This window comes from Hypanus sabinus, chromosome X2 (genome assembly GCF_030144855.1).
Source record: "Hypanus sabinus isolate sHypSab1 chromosome X2, sHypSab1.hap1, whole genome shotgun sequence".
Taxonomy (NCBI): Eukaryota; Metazoa; Chordata; class Chondrichthyes; order Myliobatiformes; family Dasyatidae; genus Hypanus; species Hypanus sabinus.
The window spans coordinates 38,115,096-38,138,270 of NC_082739.1; the positions used below are offsets into that span (position 1 = coordinate 38,115,096).

Below are 23,175 nucleotides of genomic sequence, written 5' to 3' on the forward strand. Positions count from 1 at the left end.
GGGGGGGAGTCCATACTCTCAGTTGCTTCACACCACAAAAACCGGCATAAGCACCTGCCTGATGAGCCTATAAGGCTTGGGACAGACTTTAACTAACTAACCATAAACACTACCTCACTGTTCTTAAATTTTTATTTTTGCATGACATACTTAATTTAACTATTATATATACGCAATTACTGTAATTTATATATTTTTCTCTTTTATTATGTATTGCATTGTACTGCTGCCACAAAGACCACAAATTTGATAATAAATCTGATTCTCCTCAAATAACTCCATGATTCTACTAATCACTGGCTTACAAGGGGTGATTTACAGTGGCCAAATAACCTACCGACCTTCATGTCTTTGGGAGGAAACAAGAGCACCTGGAGAAAACCTACACAGTCACTGGGAGAATGTGGATACTCAACATAAACAGCACCTTGTCTCTTGTCTCTGGTGCCGTGAGCTGGTGGCCTTACCAGCAATGCTGCTGTGCTGCCCCAACTGTGGCTTATGCCCATCTGTGTTTTCTCTTGCTGGGATAAAGACCTTCCCTTTCCTCATCCATGAATGGGCATCATATCTTACCTGCTCCAGGTATGCTGACATTCTCACTGCTATTGGCCATGGTCTGGCTCAGGTTGCGTTTGTGGCCATGCCGGTGTGGGCCTGCGGATTCTGTGACAGCATCCTCATTCTCATTCACGTTGGAGTGGCTCTGCGATGGTGGAGGTGTTGGAGGTCTGGGCAGAGGGACTGGTCCCACTGGGAGTCTCCTGAAAAAGGAGTAGAGAGTACCAATATACGGCAGACACGAGAGATGTCAGATGTTGAGTGAACTCGGCCTTTTCTCCTTGGAGCGACGGAGGATGAGAGGTGACCTGATAGAGGTGTATAAGATGATGAGAGGTATTGATCGTGTGGATAGCCAGAGGCTTTTTCCCAGGGCTGAAATGGCTAGCATGAGAGGGCACAGTTTTAAGGTCCTTGGAAGTAGGTACAGAGGAGATGTCAGGGCTAAGTTTTTTACTCAGAGAGTGGTGAGTGCGTGGAATGGGCTGCCGGAAATGGTGGTGGAGGCAGATACGACAGGGTCTTTAGAGACTCCTGGATAGGTACATGGAGCTTAGAAAAATAGAGGGCTATGGGTAACCCTAGGTAGTTCTGAGGTAAGGACATGTTTGGCACAGCTTTGTGGGCTGAAGGGCCTGTATTGTGCTGTAGGTTTTATATGTATGAAATGTGGAATAATGGCTGGAGGAATGTGGCAGGTTGAGTAATATCCGTGGAGGAAGGAGATAGATGATGTTTTGGGTCAGGAGCCCCATCATGTCCACCATACCTCTGCCTCCGCTGATGCTCCTTGACCTGCTGCTTGCATTTTTTACACTAATGCGTGGCAACCCACCAAACCCTGCAGTTCAAGGCAGAGTGGCTAAATAGATAAAAGCACTACTCACGTAAACAGGTCCTGTCAGCTTGTGATAGATTTCCAGAGGAACAATGGAAAGAGACACCTTACAGCTATCCATCCACTGACCACCCTCCCCCATCCCAATGTATACCTCCCCTGCAGAAAACTACTGGCTGAGCTTTCACCTGTAATAATCACTATAGAGCGATAAACATCATGAGACACTGAAAGAATTCATTCTCCCATCATGGCTACATCGTCTTTGACAATGCTACCCAATTAGCTCCCATCACTCTGGACTTTCCCCAGAAACACTTCCCCTTTAAATATTTACCCGACTTCCTTTTGAATTTATTGTATTGATACTGCCTCCAGCAACCTTTCAGGCAGTATGTTCTTATCACAACTTTAAACAAAATTGATCCTAATTCCCCTGTCTAGTTCTGTGGCCAATTATATCTTAAACCTGCCATCGTAGATTACTCACTTTTCCACCTGTAAAAATAGTTTCCCATCTTTTGCTCTATCAATGTCCTCATTAGTTTCAACATCCTCATTATGTATGTCCTCTGTTCCAGTTGCGCAGAATTTGTTCAAATAAAATCATTTTATTGATTCAGGATTCTGCAGAGTATTCCAAGGAGACTATCAAGCAGTATCTGCAACTTCTGAAGTAGGAAATGTAGGAAAGACCTGCATCTTTTCTTAAGAGTACTGGTCATTCATTTAGTTTTAGTCATAGTGCACTGCCGCACAGAAACAGGCCCTTCCGCCCATCCAGTCCATGCTGACATGGTTTTCTACCTAGTTCTATCTGCCTGCACCCGGACCACATCCACCCATACCCTTCTCATCCAAACTTCCCTTAAAAGTTGCAACTGAACTCACATCCACTGGCAGCTCATTCCTCACTCTCTGAGTGAATGTCCCTCCTCAGAATAGACAATAGGTGCAGAAGTAGACCATACGGCCCATCGAGCCTGCACCGCCATTTTGAGATCATGGCTGATCATCTACTATCAATACCCGGTTCCTGCCTTGTCCCCATATCCTTTGATTCTCCTATGTATAAGATACCGATCTAGCTCCTTCTTGAAAGCATCCAGAGAATTGGCCTCCACTGCCTTCCGAGGCAGTGCATTCCAGACCCCCACAACTCTCTGGGAGAAGAACTCTGTCACAAGTAACTCTGTTCTAAATGACCTACCCCTTATTCTCAAACCATGCCCTCTGGTACCGGACTCTCCCAGCATCTGGAACATATTTCCTGCCTCTATCTTGTCCAATTCCTTAATAATCTTATATGTTGCAATCAGATCCCCTCTCAATCTCCTTAATTCCAGCATGTACAAGCTCAGTCTCTCTAACCTCTCTGCGTAAGACAGTCCGGACATCCCAGGAATTAACCTTGTGAATCTACGCTGCACTTCCTCTACAGCCAGGATGTCCTTCCTTAACCCTGGAGACCAAAACTGTACACAATACTCCAGGTGTGGTCTCACCAGGGCTCTGTACAAATGCAAGAGGATTTCCTTGCTCTTGTACTCAATTCCCTTTGTAATAAAGTCCAACATTCCATTAGCCCTCTTCACTGCCTGCTGCACTTGTTCATTCACCTTCAGTGACTGATGAACAAGGACTCCGAGATCTCTTTGTATTTCTCCCTTACCTAACTCTACACCATTCAGATAATAATCTGCCTTCCTGTTCTTACTCCCAAAGTGGATAACCTCACACTTATTCACATTAAATGTCATCTGCCAAGTATCTGCCCACTCACTCAGCCTATCCAAGTCACCCTGAATTCTCCTAACATCTTCATCACGTCACACTGCCACCCAGCTTAGTATCATCAGCAAATTTGCAGATGTTATTTTCAATGCCCTCATTGAGTAAGTTCCCCCTCAGATACCCCTTTATTCCCTCCCTCCCACTCTCTTTCTGCAATTTTCCATCCTTCCCCTAATACTTTCATTGCTCTGACATTGCAGTTTGTAAATATAATGACCAGTGTGTAAGCTTGCTCACCGGTGTAAATGTGGAATCTCAAACTGATGAAGCCTTGGAATATCTTCCGTTGCTCTATGTCCTGTCGACCGCGCTTCTTCTCGAGGTGATGGTGTCAGCGTGGCTGTCGATTGTTGCCCATATGAAGTGGCAGGGGATGATGCGTCACCTCGTGGTGGTGGAGGGGGTCCTTCATCCTCGCTAGCACCTTCCGCCAAGTAGGTTCTTTCAGGGAGTGGGGGGCACCAGTCATCAGCACCAGGGCTTCAAAGAGCAAATGGAGATACAACTTACTGCCAAGGTAAAGGGGCTGTTTGTTACATTATTCCAATATTTTTTCACAACTTGAGCCCTTTTGAGCAGTAGCTATAGAATTAAGATTTCCAGAGAGTTATACAGACCACCAAGGACATGGCTTTACCTTTGAAACTTCAGATAAAAATAAATCAGCCATGGGCTGATCAACAGGCAAAAGCAGTGCCGCTGTGATGCCTGTCAGAGCTGGGGAACTAGTCCACGGAAACTTAGCCTTCAAAGAATGAGCGGAGGGTTTCATTGAAACTTGTCAGATACTGAAAGGTGTGGATAGAGTAGACCTAGAGAGGAGATTCCCATTACTAGGACAGTCTAGGACCTGAGGGTACAGCCTCAGAATAAGGAAATGTCCTTAAAGCCGAGATGAGGAAGTATTTCTTTTGCTAGAGGGCGGTAGATCTGTGGAATTTGTTACCACAGGGACTGTGAAGGCCAAGTCATTGGGTGTTTTTAAGGCAGAGGTTGATGGGTTCTTGATTGATAAAGGAGATTAATGGTTACAGGAACAAGGCAAAGAATGCAGTTGAAAAAAAATGGCCTTTATCGAATGGCGGAGGGGACTTGATGGGCTAAATGGCCTAATTCTGCACTTATAGGGAAGAAGATACACATACCATCAGACTCAAGGACAGTTTCTACAATAAGATGGACACTTAACCTCACAATCTTTCTTGCTGATCTTATATCTTATTGTTTACCTGTGCTACACTTCCTCTGTAGCTGTTACCCTTATTCCGCATTGTTATTGTTTTACTTTGCTTTATCTCAATGCACAGTGTAATGATCTGATCTGTATGAACAGTTTGCAAGGCAAGCTTTTTACTGTATCTTGGTACAAATGACAATAATAAACCAATTTCAATTCCAATTCGATGTCTTATGATCTCAGTGTTTCTTTTCTGCTTCTGCTTTTAGCACTCTACATGGCTTCCGTCAAAATGTCATTCCAATGTCACAAAAATTTGCATCGAGTCACAAAGACATAAACAACGGAAACAGGTCCTTTGCCCACTGAGTCTACATTCACCATCAAATATCTATTCACACGAAGCCTGAACTAATCCCGTTTTATTCTCCCCAGAGCCTTCAACTTGCCTGCATACTACAGTAGGTGGAAATTACAGTGACCAGGTAGCCTAGCAACCCATGGAAAGGAAGCTGGACCATGTGAGACAAATGCATATAGTCACAGGAAGGACACACAACCTCCACACAGACCAGGATTGAACCTAGGTCTGTGCAGTTGTGAGGCAGCAGCTCGACTAGCTGCCGGTGGGAAGGGTGGATGAGCTGCCACCAGAATCTCATGGGATTCTCAGACTCAGTGGTAAGGGGACCCAACATTGTTAGGTTCATGTCCGTCACTTCAGTAGGTTTACAATGGCTGCTCATATATGGTGTCACGTACCCATACTCCAACTCCTCTTCGTCATCATAGGAATCAACATCTACGCTGGGTGGCGGTGGAGGCAGTAGATCTGTCCAGTTCAGAGGGGCAGCCTTCACTGACTTGGCATTCAGTTTCTGCTTCCCGGTTTTCCCACCTGTGGGAATATGAATGGAGATTGGCATATCCAGGCTGTATCTTCCAGTATTCAGTGCCCAATATTGTCAGATTTGTCAGATTACCAAGTGTCACCAGACTGGACATTCAGACCCATTAGGTGAGACAATAAGGACACGCGTTCAGGATTTTAAAGAATCTTGATTCCAGTGCTGTGAGGGTGAGTGTATCCTTCTGAATAAGCAGCAATCTTCAGCCAAATCTAATGATTAACCAGTCATCTCATTACTGTTTGTGGGAACTTATTGGTCAAGAATGATCGCTCTGTTTCCTAGATAACTCATTCACTGCAATAAATCAGCACGTTGATCTTTTCAAGGGTCAATCTAAATGGAAGTAAGATTATTCAGTAAAACTCATAATCTTATACATCTTAGGTGTCAGTTAATTTTCTCCACTCCCCCCCATTGATGCGGACAAGTATTGATCGATTGATCACCTTACCCAAGTGGTAACAGATCATTTAACTACTGAGGGGCTAATTCATTGGTGTGTTTGGATATTCGTTCTCATTAGAGTCTGTACTAATACACATGTAATACACACTCTACACAATCACAATACAGTAACAGTTGCCTTATTAAATTAATAAGTACAAAATAAAGACCTGGTTATCACTCCCCTCCCCACACACACCAACAAATAAGCAAATGTACATAGATAAATTGGATGTTTGGTGTTTTATTTTGGTGCTATGCACCTGAAGAATGTGTCTTTACAGATTGCAGCATGATTGCAACCACTTCAGGATCAAATTGCAGCAATCATAAATTCAAGTAGGCACTTTTGGTTGTGAATTACCCTTGAACATCAGATGAGAGTTCTGTATCTGTCACACACAGGACGATACTCTTGTGCAATGCACCCAGGAAGTCGAGTTCCATTAGTCTGAGAAGCATCTAACATTGAATGCTTATGGGACATTCAGATCTTCAGAGTAGTGGCCTCTGAGAACCCAGCCTTGGTTAACTCTACCTCTTCACCTTTGTGACTCCCACTGCCTCCTATCCACAAACCCAAACCTAGCAGATCCCAACCATTATAAACTCTTCACAACCCTTGGTCTTGAGTGTCTGCTCCTTGTCTCCACTGATTTCTCAGATCTGGTTCCACCATGTTCTTATTTACTCAACCCCACATAAATGACTAAAAATAGACTGGATTAGTACACACATAATGAAATATAACTAAAAATTTAATATTGTCTCCCACAAATCCCACACCACTCCAAAGAAAACATCGAGTTTTACTTTAATCACTATTTAATTGCCACAATTTTCTAACATTTATTTTGAATAACTTTGGAAACTAGCAGAAAGAAAAATGGAATATAAGTTTTGAATTTGAGATCCTATGGTTATCCAGATTGCCAACAGAATGAAATATGGGGAAATGGTAAGCCACAAAGTTAATGGCAGAATAATGAGTTGAATGGCTCGGTCTGCTTTCCTGCTGCTACACCTGACCATGAAGCTGCCTTGGCCGTGGGCAGCAGTAGGATCTTCTTATGCATTTGGGTTGGGAAGGGCCAAAGGAGGAAGAAAAATGGGTTGAGGGAAACCAAACGGTAAAACCTACTAACTGGGATTCTCATTTCATCCTTGCTGGGCCCTGACCTCCACCAAAATCAGCAAAATCATGACTGAGCCAAGGTTGACGAGGAAATCATTGAATCTCAAACTCAAAACATTTATCCCTTTTAACACATACAAAATACCAGAAGAACTTGGGTCAGGCAGCATCTATAGAGAAGAATAAAGGGCTGATGTACCAGACTGAGGCTCATTCAGCTGGTTTCCAACATATGTGAAAATGAACCTGACAAAATTATGCAAATTTTCAAACATCTCACCGGCATCCTGTCTTCCACGCTCTGGCTGGGTATACTGGGTGCTGGAAGGTCCGGGCTGGGCACCCCAGTGCCCATTGACAGGGTCCGTAGTGTACTGGTTCTGGGCTCCAAGGGGCACCACAGGAGTGCTTGCATACAGTGTGGTCTGCTGATTTGGGAAAGCCCCATTGAACGTACGCATCTCATCACTGGCAGAGTCGATGGTGCTATAAATAGGCCCATCAGAAATCATTGTTCCAAACTTTTCCGTCTGAGCAATGTAGTTGGAAATGCCGGCTTCTGGATTGGAGCACAGAAGGGAAAAAAACAAATAATGCTCTTTGTCATTGCAGCCTGTGAGAAGTGCAATTAACAAAGCAGAAATAATCAATCTATTCACTTGGGTATTTTTCACATAAATAACCTAACACTCTGAAGCTGGGACCCTCTAGACCAGTGAGCTCGTTTTTCCATGTTAGTTAAAAGGGGGTTCAAGCAGTGGTAATTTCTTGGGACCAGGCCTGACAAGATACTTTTTGGACAACTGTTGGCCTCATAGTGGACCTAAAGCTGGGAACTTAGGAATGAGCTGGGGTAAGTGGGAATATCAAAGGCGAACATTGTGCCGTGGTGACATGTTAATAACTTGCTAATAGCCCTAACACTGAAGTCACATCCCACTGGCCACCATTCCCTGATCACTGTGATAGGCAACGAAAGATCACTGAGGGATTAATTAGTTCCCCTTCTAAACAGGTGTTGGATGAGAACATGGAAATTTTATTGTAATGAGGCTCGATGCAATGGTTTAACATCAAGCCTGCTCTTCACATCCCTAAACTAAGACTTGCGTCTCTAGCGTTCTGTTGGCACTGAACACCGAAAGGAGCTCTGAGCCCACACGGAGGATATTGTGGGTGAAGAAACTGTTAAAGGAATTCAGGGTGAATGTTCAGCTTGAGTGGTGCAGGAAAGCCAGAACAAGGCCAGAACAATGGGCAAGTGAGAAGTTCAAGAACACACCCAACCTATAGAAGTTGCACAAGAATCCAATATACCTGACTCACACTGCTGCAAAAAAAAACTTCAGCAAAAAAGGTACCAATAAATTTCAACCTGTGCTGCTGGCATCTCGTTGTGCAAGTGCATCATCTATGTATCCATGGAACCATACTGTTGATCTCAGTAAGGTTGAGGTTAGACAGAGACAACAGATCACACTTCTGCTTATGAGCCCTAGCTGAAATATGCCCATGCATTTTGAAATTGGAGTTGAATGAGTCTCCTGACCATCTCATCCACGTGATCTAACTGAAGGACGATATCAACAGGAACGTTTAGAAATGGGTCTGTATATTCAAAATTGAGCAGATGAGCAGCAGTGACATAGCATTTCCTTGTGGCCCCTCAACAATTTACAGGGAAACTTTATTTGATAAAATGGAGGAAGAGGTTTGAAGTTGGCTATATAGGACGGAGTACATGAAAGGACAAGATGCAGGAAGGGCAGAAGCTGTGCTTAATGAGGGAATTGGAAGAAAATAGCTTTCAGGAACTGATTACATGTTACTGGTTGTAGTGTTAATGTATCAAGAGTCAAGCACCCTTAATCTTTCTCAATCTCGCAACTGGTGGATGTTGATAGACAAGACGGTCACCTTATCTCATTCATCAGTATTATGTCCTCAGTCCATTGTATAGACAAGTTGATACAGAAATCTATATGGAATGTGCAGCACAAGATTAATTGGTCTTTCCTGGTAATTAAAACAGAAATGAACAATTTCCTGCCAGCATACCTACAGTATATTTTTCCTGCATGTGATTTTCTAATTTACCTCCACATTTATTTATCTGTGGGACTGAGCAAAACTACTCCATATGGTAATAAATTCCACATTCCACCCACTCTCAGCAATATGTTATCTAATATGATGATACATCCAAGACTTTTTATCGGAACTTTAACAAACAAACTTTGATATAAGCCACATATTAGGACAGATGGTTAAGGGGGAGGATTTAAGAGATTATTTTAGAGATTAATCAACCAGATTAGAGAGGTTTCAGGAGTGAATTCCAGTGTTTAGGGCCTAAGCAGCTGAAAACAATGGTCATCACACTAGAGGAAGGATGTAGTAGCAGAAGAGTTTATATGAGATTCACCAGGATGTTGCCTGGAATGGAGGGTTGTAGTTATAAGGAGAGATTTTCTCTAGAAGTGTGTTTATTCTCACTAGAAGGTAGGAGGTTGAGGGGTGCCCTGAATATATAAACCTGTATAAAATAATGAAGGGTATAGATAGGGCAGATAGATTATTTTCCTGAGGCAGGGGAGTCACAAAACTCGAGGCAACAGGTTTCAGACGAGCATGGACAACTTTAAAAGAGATCTGAGGAGTAAGCTTTGCACCAAGAGGGTAGTAAATATGTGGAAAGATCTGCCAGAGGAGGTGGCAGAGTTAGATATAGTTACAATATTTAAAGAGGTGTTTGGACTGAGATAGAAAAGAAGCAGATGGAAATGGGCCTAATGCAGGCAAATGGAATTAGCACAGATAGGAATCGTGGATGGCATGGACAAGATGGGTCAAATGTGCCTATTTCTGTCCTGGTTGATTCCAAGATTGTATAATATTGGACATGCATAACGGAATGGAAAAGTGCAGAGATTGCGAGGGTTCTGGGGGTTACTGAGATAAGAAGGCATAGAAGGACTTCAACAGGATGAAAAATAAAAGTGGATGTACTGTTGGTCAGAAAGCCAATGAATGCAATGGGGGAAGGGGATGAGTGTGCAAGGCATTGTGAGGGGGGCGGATGTGTTGCTCTGTGTGAGGAATGATGTGAGGGATGGTATGACGGTGATGAGTGTGTGAGATGGTGAACAGACGATGGGTGCATGGGGCAGTGTGACAGTGATGAATATGTGGGACAGTGTGAGGGTGATAGATATGTGGGACAATGTAAGAGTGGTGGATGCATGAGACAGTGTAAAGATGTGTGGGGCAGTGTGAAATAGGATTAGGCTAGAGAGTATTAACGCATTTAACTTAGCGCACATGAATAGAATAATTGGGCAGTTGGCTAGGAGACTTAAGGTTTGTTGAAAGTAAGAAGAGTTTGAATGAGGGCAGTTGGACAGTGGGTCAGAGTACAATAGCATTATGTATCCAGAGAGGCCAGTCTTAATGATGGAGTCATTTTGTAGTAGTCATCTCTCAACATTACATTGGAAGCCAAAGTTGTAATCTGATTTTAGCCTCAGACAGTTATGCAGGTGGAGGAAAGAGTTTGGAACCAGAATATAGAATTTGAAGATAACGGTCATTCTGATATTTAGTTGGTGAAAATTTTTCTCCTTTTGCAATGGATGTCATAAAGCAGGTGACAAATCTGACAGGGTACTGAGGCAGCATTCCAATGAGAAACATGAGGATTGCAGTATTCTGCAGATGAGGGTGTGAACATGGGATAGAATGATTCTCTGTCTGTGAGAGATTAAGAATGGACTGGGTGAGGACAGTACCACTGAAGCAGAGGAGTATTCAAAGACAGAAAATATCACACAAAATAAGAAGGAACAGCTGCCATGATTATAAATCCAGCTTGTTGACTGCAAGAGTGACAAGGGACATTTTTGTGCTCTGATGTAGATAGAAACTTGAGTAAAGAAGCTTCTCCTCAATATGCCACAGAATCTATGGTTTCCTGTCTTATGTTAATAGAAGCCAGATTTTCATTTTCCTCTATTGGAAAGTATTTTTCTATGTCTGGTGCCTTAAGCATAATATTAGATAATTCTTACAGATAATCTTCATTTCTCTGGAGAAAAGAGTTCCATCCAGTCATATATTCCTGGTGTTCTAATCTTAGTTCTGACATCAGCCCTTGCAAGTCCATACAACTTCTCCAATGAACTTCTTCTCCATTTTGCGCGCCACAGTTTCCACAATTTGCGCACCACACTTCCCGAGGAGACATTGGATTGCGCATAATTAGGTACTTGGCAAGGTCCAATAAAAAGTAGGCAGGTTTAAGCAGAACAGCCATTGTGTAAAGTGAGCCAGATAGTGAGGAGTTGAGGCTTTGACTCATCAAGGCTTCAAAGAGGAGAGGCGTAGGATGTAGGTAGAATTTTTCTTTTCTTTATTCATTCTTTCTTATTGCACATTTAGAGCAGTGGTGTTTGGCAGGGACAATAGTTGAATGCTCCTCTTGTGGGATGTGGGAAGGCAGGGAGTCGTCCAGTGTCCCCGACGACTACACCTGCAAGAAGTGCATCCAGCTGCAGCTTCGAACAGATGGTGTTAAGGAGTTGAAGCTGGAACTAGATGAGCTCAGGATCATTCAGGAGGCTGAGGGGTTGATGGACAGGACACACAGGAGATAGTTACACACAAGGTGCAGGACACATGTAACTGGCTGACTGTCAGGAGGGGGAACGGGGATAGGCAGCCAGTGCAGAGTACCCCTGTGGCCATTCCCTCAACAACAAATATACTGCTTTGGATACTGTGGTCTCGTGGTGTGGGGGGCGGGGAGGTGGGAATGACTTAGCAGAGGAAAACTACAGCAATCATGTCTCTGGGACTGAGTCTGGCTCTGTGACTCTAGAGAGAAGTGGGGGGGAAGAGGCAAGCTGTAGAGGTAGGGGATTCATTGGTTAGGGGAACAGAGAGTGAGCAGCTAGAGGTTGTGAACCCCATTGGCACCAATAACATGGTTCGAGGGATGATGAGGTCCAGCAAAGTGAGTTCCGGGAGTTAGGTGCTAAGTTGAAGGACAAGACCTCCAGAGTTGTAATCTCAGGATTGCTTGCTGTGCTACGTGCTAGTGAGACCAGAAATAGGAAGATCATACAGTTTAACATGTCAACAGGCAGGGCACAGTTGAATCAATCTGGTTTGTAGCACTGTTGATCATATCCCACCCTTCCCCACAACTTTGCTACTGACTGATGGAGAAGGAATTAGACTTGTATTGGACATGACAAAACCATGAAGTTATACTGTTGATCATATCCCGCCCTTCCCCACAACTTTGCTACTGACTGACGGAGAAGGAATTAGACTTGTATTGGACATGACAAAACCATGAAGTTATACTGTTGATCATATCCCGCCCTTCCCCACAACTTTGCTACTGACTGACGGAGAAGGAATTAGACTTGTATTGGACATGACAAAACCATGAAGTTATACTGTTGATCATATCCCGCCCTTCCCCACAACTTTGCTACTGACTGACGGAGAAGGAATTAGACTTGTATTGGACATGACAAAACCATGAAGTTATACTGTTGATCATATCCCGCCCTTCCCCACAACTTTGCTACTGACTGACGGAGAAGGAATTAGACTTGTATTGGACATGACAAAACCATGAAGTTTCTTGCTGTTATCATTGCCACTGTACTGAGTGGACTGGAATTGCTTTTCTGGAAGGACATCTAGTTCAGGAGCACAAGTCTAAAGCACAACTGCAGACATGTCCAGCACCCATCAAATTCACCTAGTCCAGCTCACAGTCACTTCTTGATGTCAGGTAATGGAATATTTTGGTCTTTCTATCACACTCTCCAGAGTGATGATGCTCATGCTCATCATGCTCAGAATGATGATGTTCATGCATCTGACAGCTCTTTCATTATACAGCCTCATTGATGACGCCGGGCAGCAGGGTTTTGTTCCAGTCCTGTAGCTGTCGGATCACCAAGCTCTGACCCAGACACAGTGTTTCTACACATCCTCATCAGGCTGGCAGTTTTTATTTTTAGGAATTCTCTGTGTTGCTCCTGAAGTTCTCTTCTACACTTCCCTTAGAATAACGTTGGTCTTGGGCTTGAGAGTAAAGGCAAAGTGAGAAGTAGGTAGTTCATTAAATGCAAAGTAAAGACATTCCTTTCTCATGGTTGCCCAGTTTAGAATTATCGACTTAGCACAGTGGTGGTGCCACACAACACAATAGAGTGTGTCCTCATTTTTAAGGCAGAACTTTATGCCCACACTGACTGCACAGTTGTCAGTCATATCATTTATTATCGGGGATAGATTGACCTGTGACTGGCAGATTACTAAGAATGGCACCACATAGGTTTTCCTCTCTCGTACGGCCGCTGGTCCAGTCATAGTTATGTCCTTTGGATCTTGGTCGGGATGTCAGTACTGAGTAGATGAAGTCTCCCACCCGGATCAAAACGGAGAAAGACGGACTGATCATTCATGAGTGGGCAGGTGATGGTTATCTCATGGTTAATCTGATGCCATGGTGTTGACAACTGATTACACAAATGACTTGAATAAGTACCTTAAAGCCACCTTTCCAAGCAGCTACACTCCTATTGGGAACCATGGCCATAAATCAAAAAGCTGTGACCACCGGAACAGCCTATAGTCTCTATGAATATTGCTCTTTCTACTCTCCATCTGAGATCTCTCACACCTCCCCACAAAATGCTGAACACTGCATACGGGACATCATATTTAAAACCTACACGCATCTATTGACAGTTGCCTTGGCTGCTGCTACGGACACCCTGTGCAAACCCATCACCTCACTCACCATTGTAGAACCGCTCAGCAGTTTCATGTTTTGCTATGCAAGAGCCAGCAGAACTTTCCTTTCCATTGCTGTTCCGCATCAGGTTGGAGGCTGGCCAGGAGTCCGCCAGCCAGGGGTAGTTGGTGACATTTGCGCTCAGGATTCCTGGTCTGGGAGGATATTTCAGTAGGTGAATACCACAGTTTGGTGCCACTACTTAAAAGCTACGGCTAAGACATCTTTTTAAAACGAGTTGATTGTAATTTACCTGCTACTGGTGATGCCTGAACCCTCAGCGTGCGGAAAAGCTACTGCATGAAAGCAAATATCAGTTAAATCTTTACAGCAAGCTTATAGGATAGTGAACACAAAAACTTAAAGAGTGAATTAGACCTGCAAGTATACAAAGGTCGACCTACTCCAGTGCAGAATGCAACCTCATACTGATGTCACTGTCCCCGAGGGCAGCTTCTGGGTCAGGCAAAGCAAGAGAGATGATATAAATCTATTCCAATTTAGGAAAATCTCTAGGAATCTTCTAAGTGACGTCTTATCCCTATCAAGAAAAATTGGGGACATTTTCTTTACTTGTGTAGCTTTGTGATAATAATAAGTGCTGAATTCTTATTACAGGACTGATAGTTCATCTTTTATCAGTGAGGCTCTGCACTCAAAGAGTAAACTGGTATTTCAGTGCAAAACTGCAGGAGTAGGCACTGTTGGATGAGATGTTGAAGAAAGCCCTTTTGCCCTCCCAAAGGTTCTATGAAAAATTATTTTGCTCTAGTTAAATGAGCAGAGATTTCCTCCTAATACCTTAGGCATTCCCTATACCTTAGCTAACATTAATTTTTTTTGGTTTTCATTTATTCTCTCAGAAATATGAAATATGATCTTGGAGGGCAGTGAATCTCTGCCTCCCATGATCTGAACACCATATCATTAAATATAAATAAGTTAAGATAAATATTTGTAAGATCAAAGAATTGAGGGTTATAGGAAACTGGTGCAGAAGAGACCAGCGTAGATCAACATGATCGTACAGAATGATGGGCAGACTTAAGGGGCCAAAAGTCCTTCTCTTGCTTCAATTCTCTTGTGTTCTAAGACTGATTGTCACAGTGCGGTCATTTGCCCCTTGACTGTAAAATGCATTGGGAAGCCCTGAGGTTGTAAAAGCATTTTCAAAGTGCAGCTCTAAATGTTCTGTAAAACATTTCTGTGGTAAGGAGGTTACTTATTGCCCGTTCTGTCAAATCATATCCTGCATTTCTCCATCTCAGGCACTATCACCAGTGGGTTGTGGGTTACAACAGGTTTTCTGTTTTGGAAAGTGAAGTCGAAAAGACCACAAACTCCAACGTTCTACTGCTAGAAGGCTGTGATGCACATGCTAGGGTGTTAGTCATTTGAGACCAGCCAATGTGCTGACAGAGAAACGATTCAGTTAGCAACCTGAGTCTTGTGTGCATCCAATTTTCTGGTGCACGTAGCTGCTGGGTGTGGCAGCTAATCGGAGCAAAAGGTTGAATGTTCTGACCTCAGGAAACAGTTCTCCTTTTGCCTGCGCTCATTACCAACAGTAAGTGGCACACTAGCCTTTGCAACAGCAAAGGAATATGTACTGAAAACCTTCTCTGAGAATACATGAAGGGCACAGACATGATGTTGCACTCCACAAACCTGGCATTTGAGAGGCTTATTGCCCAACACATGAATAATTTCTACCACAGGACAAGACAACATCAAATAAATATTGTCAAAAGGTTTGCTGTGGAGGTTGAATTGCTGGAGCTTAGTAACTGGAACTGGTCCATAATGTTAAATCATCTGTCTTTTTGAAAGATTATTTTATGCAATAAAAATCACTACATTTTTATTTTTTTGATGTTCAGATCCAGCCTGATTGATCTATGTTAATTCATTTCTCCGCTTTTTTTTTGCTTGCAGCAGTTCTTTGAAAGGAAAATCCATTTTATTGACCAGTTTTCTGCTCAGTGCTGACAGACGACCATTTTGTCATCAGGTTTCCAAATAGCTCAACTCTCCCAGCATGCACTTAACGCAACATCACAAGGGTTCACAATACACTGAATAAAATTGATTGAAGAGCTACCTTGCAGAGAAATCATTTAATTTAAAATGACAGCCAAGAATTAGATTGCAGCTCTTTTACAGGAATGCATTGAACTTCTATGGTTGAGGTAATGTCTTTGTGTTTGTTGAAAAAAAGCACATGTTGTTGTGTCAAAGGTGGAATGCAATTATTACTCTTGGGGAATGCTATGACATTTGGAGCTTTGTTGATTGGCTTCAAAATTGCAAACTTTGTACCAAAGACTGCAAGGAAACAGTTCAAGCTATGAGTGAACATAAATTGACTGCATAACATACCTGCTGGTGTGTACGCAAAAGAAGCTGTAAAGAGAAGAGCAGAGAAAGAGGATGGTCAGTGGAAGCAGTCAACACTGCTGTAGTCTCTGTGTTACTAAGCTCACGCTGTTAATTGGCTATATTCACAAAGGGATATTGGTCCATCTTCAAATATACCCTCTGTAGTAACAAGATAACCCCCTAATGTTATAGACTGAAAGAAAACAATAAAATTCCAATGATTTTTATAGAAATTGATTTTATCTTGTCTGATCAAACTGGGACTCGGTAATCACAAAAGCATAATCACTAACACCCAATATTGTTTTGGCTAAGCTTTAAGTTCAACATGGAGTCACAGCTCCAGCTGTGCCCTACACAGTGTGGCAGATGACCCGTGCATGGCTGAGCCTTGCATGCAAGTTCAGCTGTACTCTGAGAGGGATCCTGCAGAGGAAAGGCGCTTCCATTCCAGGAAGGTCCAGTTAGCAGGTACCTTCTGTCAAGACCAATGTCTGGCCATCTCTCGGTTGGTGAATGGAGGCTGAGGAGTAACAACTACTTTAAAAAAAAACTTACGGCTGTAGGTTAATTAGCAGGGATAGTGAGTGCACAGAAGAGTCATGGCCAGTGTTACTTCGTGACCTGGAGGAAATCACTGCAGTGCTTTGGTATGTTGGAGCAATAAACAGCTGAACAGCCTACAGTCGGTGCCTTAAGGACAGGTTCCCTTACCTGGAAAGTGATGAGTTTGGTTCATGCCGTAATAGACAGTAAGAACAGATACTGTGCAAGCATTATTATTGTTGGGCAAGAACATCTGGGGAGATTGGAAGGGGTCCCAGGTGGTATCAAATTCCTAATATCAACTACAGAACTAGAGTGGCAGTACCTCAAATGCAGAATAAATTCAGCGTGGGTGTGGGTCACCACCAGCCTCACTTATAAATGTCACAGCGGGTACATGTGCCACTCTGCCGATTAAATTATAGGACCAAAGCAAACAGATTTTCAGCTCCAACTCACTGAAAGCCCAGATCTTGGTCACTGTCCAGCTCCAGTTACAAAAATTCTAGGACAGGCTTCAGCAGCAGCCTATTCAACTTCACATGACACTAAGCCACACTCATCAGGAAGATCTCAGGAGTGATCCTTGGTCCTTGCTTCTGTAATAGGAGGGCCTGTCAGTGAGTTCAGCCCAACAAGGCCCTCCTAAAGCCCAACCCTACTCCTGCTCAGCTGCCATTCACTTGCTGCTGCTTCTTGGCCTGGCATGGTGGCAGGTTGACCACTTTGTTGCTGCAGGTAGGGCTGAAGGGGTATCAACACCCAGTATCAACGGTCAGGAGAAAAAAAACAAGAATCTGCCAGCAGTGAGAGGGGGCAACAAACCACATTTCTAACAGGGGCCAACAGAAGGCTTCACCTGCTTTCAGTGGCAGAAGAGGGTTAGTGGCTAAACCTACTAAAGCATGTTGAAGAGACATGGGCAAGCTTTGACCTTTGACCTACTCCGGCTCCCAGGCTATCAATACCCCAGCTTTACATCAATGTTCACAGATCCTCTTTGGCGTCATTTCAATTTACCTGCGACCACCTTCAGTACTTCAAAACTGAGGATCTTCCACTCAACTATTTCCAGTTAGGAGACCTGTCCACTATGCTAACTGTGCCTTCAGCCACAGAAATGTAATTCTTTCCTGATATCTCTCTGTCCCTTAGATATCTGTCCCAATAACTCATATAGTTCAACATCAAGTACTCCAATGAAGAACTGAGGGTGCTACACAAATGCAAGCTGTTGGAGTATCATCTCTCCTCACCAGTGTAGTGACTGAGTTCCTTCCTTTTCTTCCTCCGGCAGTAGAGCCACACGCTGAAACCCATCAGTATCACCCAACAGGCGCCACCAATGCCAGCGATGAATGCCGGTTGCTTCACCACATCAGTTATCTGCTCTGCCAGGCTGACATTTTCATTGTCCTCCACGAGAACCGACTCCTGGTCCGAGGATGGATCTGGGGGCAGAAGAAAAGGTTAGAAGAGCTTCCAAAGTACCCAAATTTTAAAACATTGGAAGTAAACAAAATGTGGGGCAGAAATTTGACTTGGGTGAACAATTTCAAGTTGCTGGGCGTCAACATCTCAGAAGATCTACCCTGGGCCCAACATATTGATACAATTACAAAGAAGTCATGACACTGGCTATATTTCATGAGGAGTTTGAGAAGATTTGATACATCACGAAAGACTCTTGCAAACTTCTACAGATGTACTGTAGAGAGTATTCAACTGGTTGCTTCACAATCTGGTATGGAGAGGCCACTCCACTTGGATTGGAAAATGCTGCAAAGGCTTGTAAACTCAGCCGGCTCCATCACCCTTTCAAAAGGCGATGTCTCAAAAAGGCGGCATCCATCATTAAGGACCACCCAGGACATGCCCTCTTCTCATTACTACCATCAGAGAGGAAGTACAGGAACCTAGTGACACACACTCAATGTTTTAGGAAAAGCTTCTTCTCCTCCGTAATCAGATTTCTGAATGGACAATGAACCCATGAACATTACCTCAGTACTTTTTGCTCTCTTTGTGCACGACTTAGTTATCTTTTTATTGTATAGCATATATCTCTTATAATTTATAGTATAGTTTATAGATTGCACTGTACTGTGGCCACAAAAATAAACTTCACAACATATGTCAGTAATATAAAGTTGACTCCAATTCTATATATTCCAGCACAGGATGGTTTGTACCTTGTGACTCCCAGCTCCTCAATGACACATTCAAAAGCTGTTTAAGTGTGGCAAGGGTTTATACCTCTACCATCCTTTCAGTTAGTGAGCTTCTGACCCACAACCTCACCTCCCCTCAGGTTCTTCTATAATCCTGCTACCAATCGCATCTCAACTTGGTATGACAACTGCTCTGCCCATGACCATAAGACTCTGTCTACAATACTCACTGCCTCAGTAAAGCAGCCAGCATCATCAAAAACTCCTCCCACCCTGGACATTCTCTATTCTCCCCTCTCCCACTGGGCAGAAGATACAGAAGCCTGAAGGCAAACACCACCAGGCTCAAGGATAACTTCTATTCCACTGCTGTAAGACTACGGAACAGACCTCTTGGATGATAAGATGGACTCTTGACCTCACAATCTACCTTGGCATGCCCTTGCACCGTATTGTCTGTGTGCACTGCATCTTCTCTGTAACTTTGTTCTGTATTCTCTTGTTGCTTTTCCTTTGGATAACTTCAATGCATTGATGTGATGAAATGTCCATAATGATGGCATGCAAAATAAAGTTTTCACTGTACTTTGGTACATGTGAAAATAATTAAACAATTTATCAATTACACATCCAAATACTAAGTGTGGTAATAATTTTTACGACAACCATCCTTTCATTTCGTGAACTCCTGACCAACAGCCTCACCTCCCCTCATCTATTTCTCTAATCTTTCTACCAATCACTTTAAGTTTGTGCCCATTTGATTTTGAGGTGCACTCTAATAGAACTAGATTTGTTTTCCACTCATCTATTGAGGAGTTTCTTAATTTTATACACCTCAACTGAATCTTCCCACAGCCTCTTGTGTTCCAAGGGAAAGAACTGGAGTTTAAGAGGAGATGGCACAATGGAGCAGCAAATGAACCTGCTACCTCACAGTTCCAGAGGTCCTGGTTTAGTCCATATCTAGAATGCTGTCTGTGTGGAGCTTGCATGTTCTCCCTGTGATCACATAGGTCTCCCCTGGGTGCTTCATACCCTCTCACATCACAAAGGCAGGCACATTAGATGGTTAATGGAATATTGTAAATTGCCCCTATTGTGTTGGTGAGTGGTAGAATGAGGCAGAGTTGGAATGTGAGAGAATAAATAGGGGAAAATTTGTGTAAATAAGGCGCTTGAAGGTTGGTGCAGGTTTGGTGGGTTGACGGGCTGGCTTCTGGACTATATATCAGGTCGCGGGGCTGACAGGTCAGCACCCCTCAGGTCAGAACCCCTCTCCTCTACAAGACGGATTAGTGCACTTCCATGAATTTTCATTCAGTGTGAATGGAATCCATCCTTTTGTCCAATAATATGGAAGGTTTTGTCCTTTGTGTGATCCCACCATATCTTAAAGGATTGGTGTAATACCCCTGAACCCTGTGGAATTCACAGTCACCTATTACTCGGATCTTACAGGTGGCAGTGGCAGGTGTAGAAGCATGAGTATGAGAAGCCAAAATCCTCATAGGAAGGGGAAGAACATCTAAAACAGATATGCTTGCAGAGCTAAACATTTGTTATGTAATTCCACCTCCCACTCCCAATCCCTCCAGCCTTCAGCATCTGTAGCAGCATAGTCTTTAAGTGATTAAAGTATGAGGAACGTTCGCTTAAACTTGGGTTGGACTTGCTTCAGTGAGGTATGGTATAGTTAAGGTTCTTGAGTTGAGATGTGGTGTAATTAAGGTTCTAGAGTTGAGATATGGATAATTGAGGTTCGACTGAGATGCAGTATAATTAAGGTTCTAGAGTTGAGGTGTGGTGGAAGTGAGGTTCGAGGGTTGAGATGTGGTGTAATCAAGGTTCTTGAGTTGAGATACGGTATAATTAAGGTTCTTGAGTTGAAGTGTGATATAAGTGAGGTTCAAGGGTTGAGATGTGGTGTCACGAATGTTCTTGAGTTGAGATGTGGTGTAACTAAGGTGTTAAGGGATGTGTAATTAGTGTTCTTGAAGATGGTGGAAAGGAGTAAATGGATAAAATCCAGAGGTGTGTTTTCTCCAGTGGTGAAGGCCAGATGAAAGTGGAACAATGTTCCATTAAATTGCGATATTTATCATAGGTATATCAAAACATACAGTGAAATGCATAATTTGCATTAACAACCAACAGAAACAGTAGTCTGCAAGTGAACCCACACATTCTGGCACTAGCACTGTATACCCACAATGTTCAGCAGAATAACAGCAACAAAACAACAACAGCAAAACAAGCCCCTTTCCTCCCTGAAACACATCCACACACCTATTCACGTACACAGACAGTCTCCCAATCCTGGGCCAGGGCCACCTGCAGGCTTCTGAGTTCCCCAGTAGACTTGCAGACCCAGGGCTTCTGCCAGTGGGCCTCGACTTCTGATCAACCTTTAGGTTAGGTCTTCAACGTCAACTACAGGCCTCTCTGATGACAGGACCCTGAACTCCAAGCCTGAAACTCTGGAATTGCTGACGTGCGTACCTAGGGTGTCACTGGCCCTCGTGCCTTCATCCCACACAAATCTCTGATCCTGCTGATTCTGGGGGGGGGGGGGCAGTGGTGGTTTGGGGCACTTGTCTTCGTCCACAGTGCTTGATGGCCTGACATCTGTCCACTAATGTCTCTTGTCAACATCATCATTGGCCTTCAGAATGTGGGCCTATAACTCCCCAAATCCCCTGTCGCTAAACCTTAATCTGACCCCTAACTCGCTGTCAGTCCCCAAAATAATCCCTATGAACCCACAAAATAAATAAGTCTGAGCAGAGATTTCTGGAGACCCCAGCCTGGCACCATCTTGGCTGGAAGATCAGAACTGGGCCCCTCACCACATTACACCCAAACAAATTCACTTCAACAAAATACTGTAATAACTTGATCATGCATTTTAATGACTGATTTAGATTTTTAGTTTATTAAAGGCCATAGGGGTTACAGAGTAAAATCAGTATAATGGGTTTGAGAATCTACCCAAATGAGGGAAGAGAACAATGCTCATATTGAATGGTCTACCTCTGCTGCTGCCTATAATATGTTTGAGTTATCCATGTCTCATTACACCAGGCATGGCGGTGTCTGAGATATGACCCCAGAGTGTGATTTACTAGAGTGACTATCCAACATGTTTCCACTTGAGCAGAAATCTTGCCCTGGTCTCTTTCTGCTGCATGCAGCCATTCCAGTTCCCAAGTTTCAAGTGAACAGAAGCAAGTTCCTTCAGTAAAGACTTGTAGTTCCTCTGAGTGCAGGCAATCATTGATAATTGAAGATGAAAAAAATAAACATGTTCTCTTCCATTAAGATAATTAAAACCTATTGTACCCCTTTCAAAACCTGTCTTAATAGCTCATATACTTACAAGTTAAGTGCTACTGAATGCAAGTGTAACGATGACCTCGGGCTAGTGAACCTCAGCAATGGAGTAACTGAAGGCTCAAGTATAAAATGTGAACTTATTCGCAGAAGAATCAACAAAGGCAGGTCACTGAACGAATGTCGCTATGGGAGGCTAGTTCAAGGCTGAACGATGAGTGCTCAGCGCACGTAACTTAAGAAGTACAAGGCCGCACGAGAAACCCGCAGTTACCAATAAACAACACGCAAAAACTTCAGGGAGCAATTAGCAGGTAAAACAAGCCACAGTTTGGTAAATTAACAATATTCAGGTGAAGTAGAGTGCCGAAATCTGGAACCCTCGGGGGCCTTCCGCTGATCCAAAGGGTTCATGACAGCAAGTTGTTGCAGTCGGTTTGCTCCTCACTAGTGTGGTGAAGGAATTCCTTTCTTTTCTTTTTTTTTGGCAATACCGCTGCAGCAGAAACCCTCCAGGATTACCCCCCAGCCCATTCTTCAAAGGCCGACTACTGTTCATAAATAAACATGTCCCACAAGGGGCCATTAGATTTCTTACTTTCAGCTTGGTAAGAAGCCATTTTTTTAAACTGTGTTTTTGCAACTGCCTAACCTTTTCCCATCACACACAATTTCCGCTTCCAAACATAACCAGAACCAATTTCTCTGCTGCTCTGATCCACCTTGAGCAGCTGTGTAATGAAACCCTTGTGAAGGTCCTGCTGCAGCCCTTCAGGTGGCAGTGTCAAAGCCATGGATGTGGTCAAAGAACTAAGTTAGACTGAGCAAAGCTACCTCCTCTGCCGGGGGAGCTTGCAAAAGAGAAGCCTAACTTTATCATGGAGGAAATTGGATTAAAAATCCTCCATTTACGTGGAGAGTAAAGGAATTGTGGAACATAAATCTGGAACATTTCAAAACTGAGACTGATGTATTCTTTTTCAGTGCAGAGATTATGGGAAGTAATGTGGGAAGATGGAGATGAGTTATAGATTTAAAGGAATGGCGACAGCAGAGGCTTCAGGGCTGG

The 23,175-nt window shown here is 43.4% G+C and overlaps 1 protein-coding gene across 2 annotated transcripts in view; it reads right to left on the reverse strand.

Moving 5' to 3' along the window:
• Nucleotides 1-23,175, reverse strand: part of robo3 (roundabout, axon guidance receptor, homolog 3 (Drosophila)) — a 315,506-nt gene that overhangs the window by 35,712 nt on the left and 256,619 nt on the right. For both annotated transcript variants that reach the window (XM_059957275.1, XM_059957274.1), the window contains 8 exons: nucleotides 17,859-18,053; nucleotides 16,057-16,080; nucleotides 13,931-13,973; nucleotides 13,684-13,832; nucleotides 7,141-7,419; nucleotides 5,133-5,268; nucleotides 3,431-3,673; nucleotides 577-764 (listed from right to left, as the gene is read on the reverse strand). In XM_059957275.1, coding sequence (XP_059813258.1) covers nucleotides 577-764; nucleotides 3,431-3,673; nucleotides 5,133-5,268; nucleotides 7,141-7,419; nucleotides 13,684-13,832; nucleotides 13,931-13,973; nucleotides 16,057-16,080; nucleotides 17,859-18,053 — 1,257 coding nt within the window. The remainder of the gene's footprint in view (nucleotides 1-576; nucleotides 765-3,430; nucleotides 3,674-5,132; nucleotides 5,269-7,140; nucleotides 7,420-13,683; nucleotides 13,833-13,930; nucleotides 13,974-16,056; nucleotides 16,081-17,858; nucleotides 18,054-23,175) is intronic.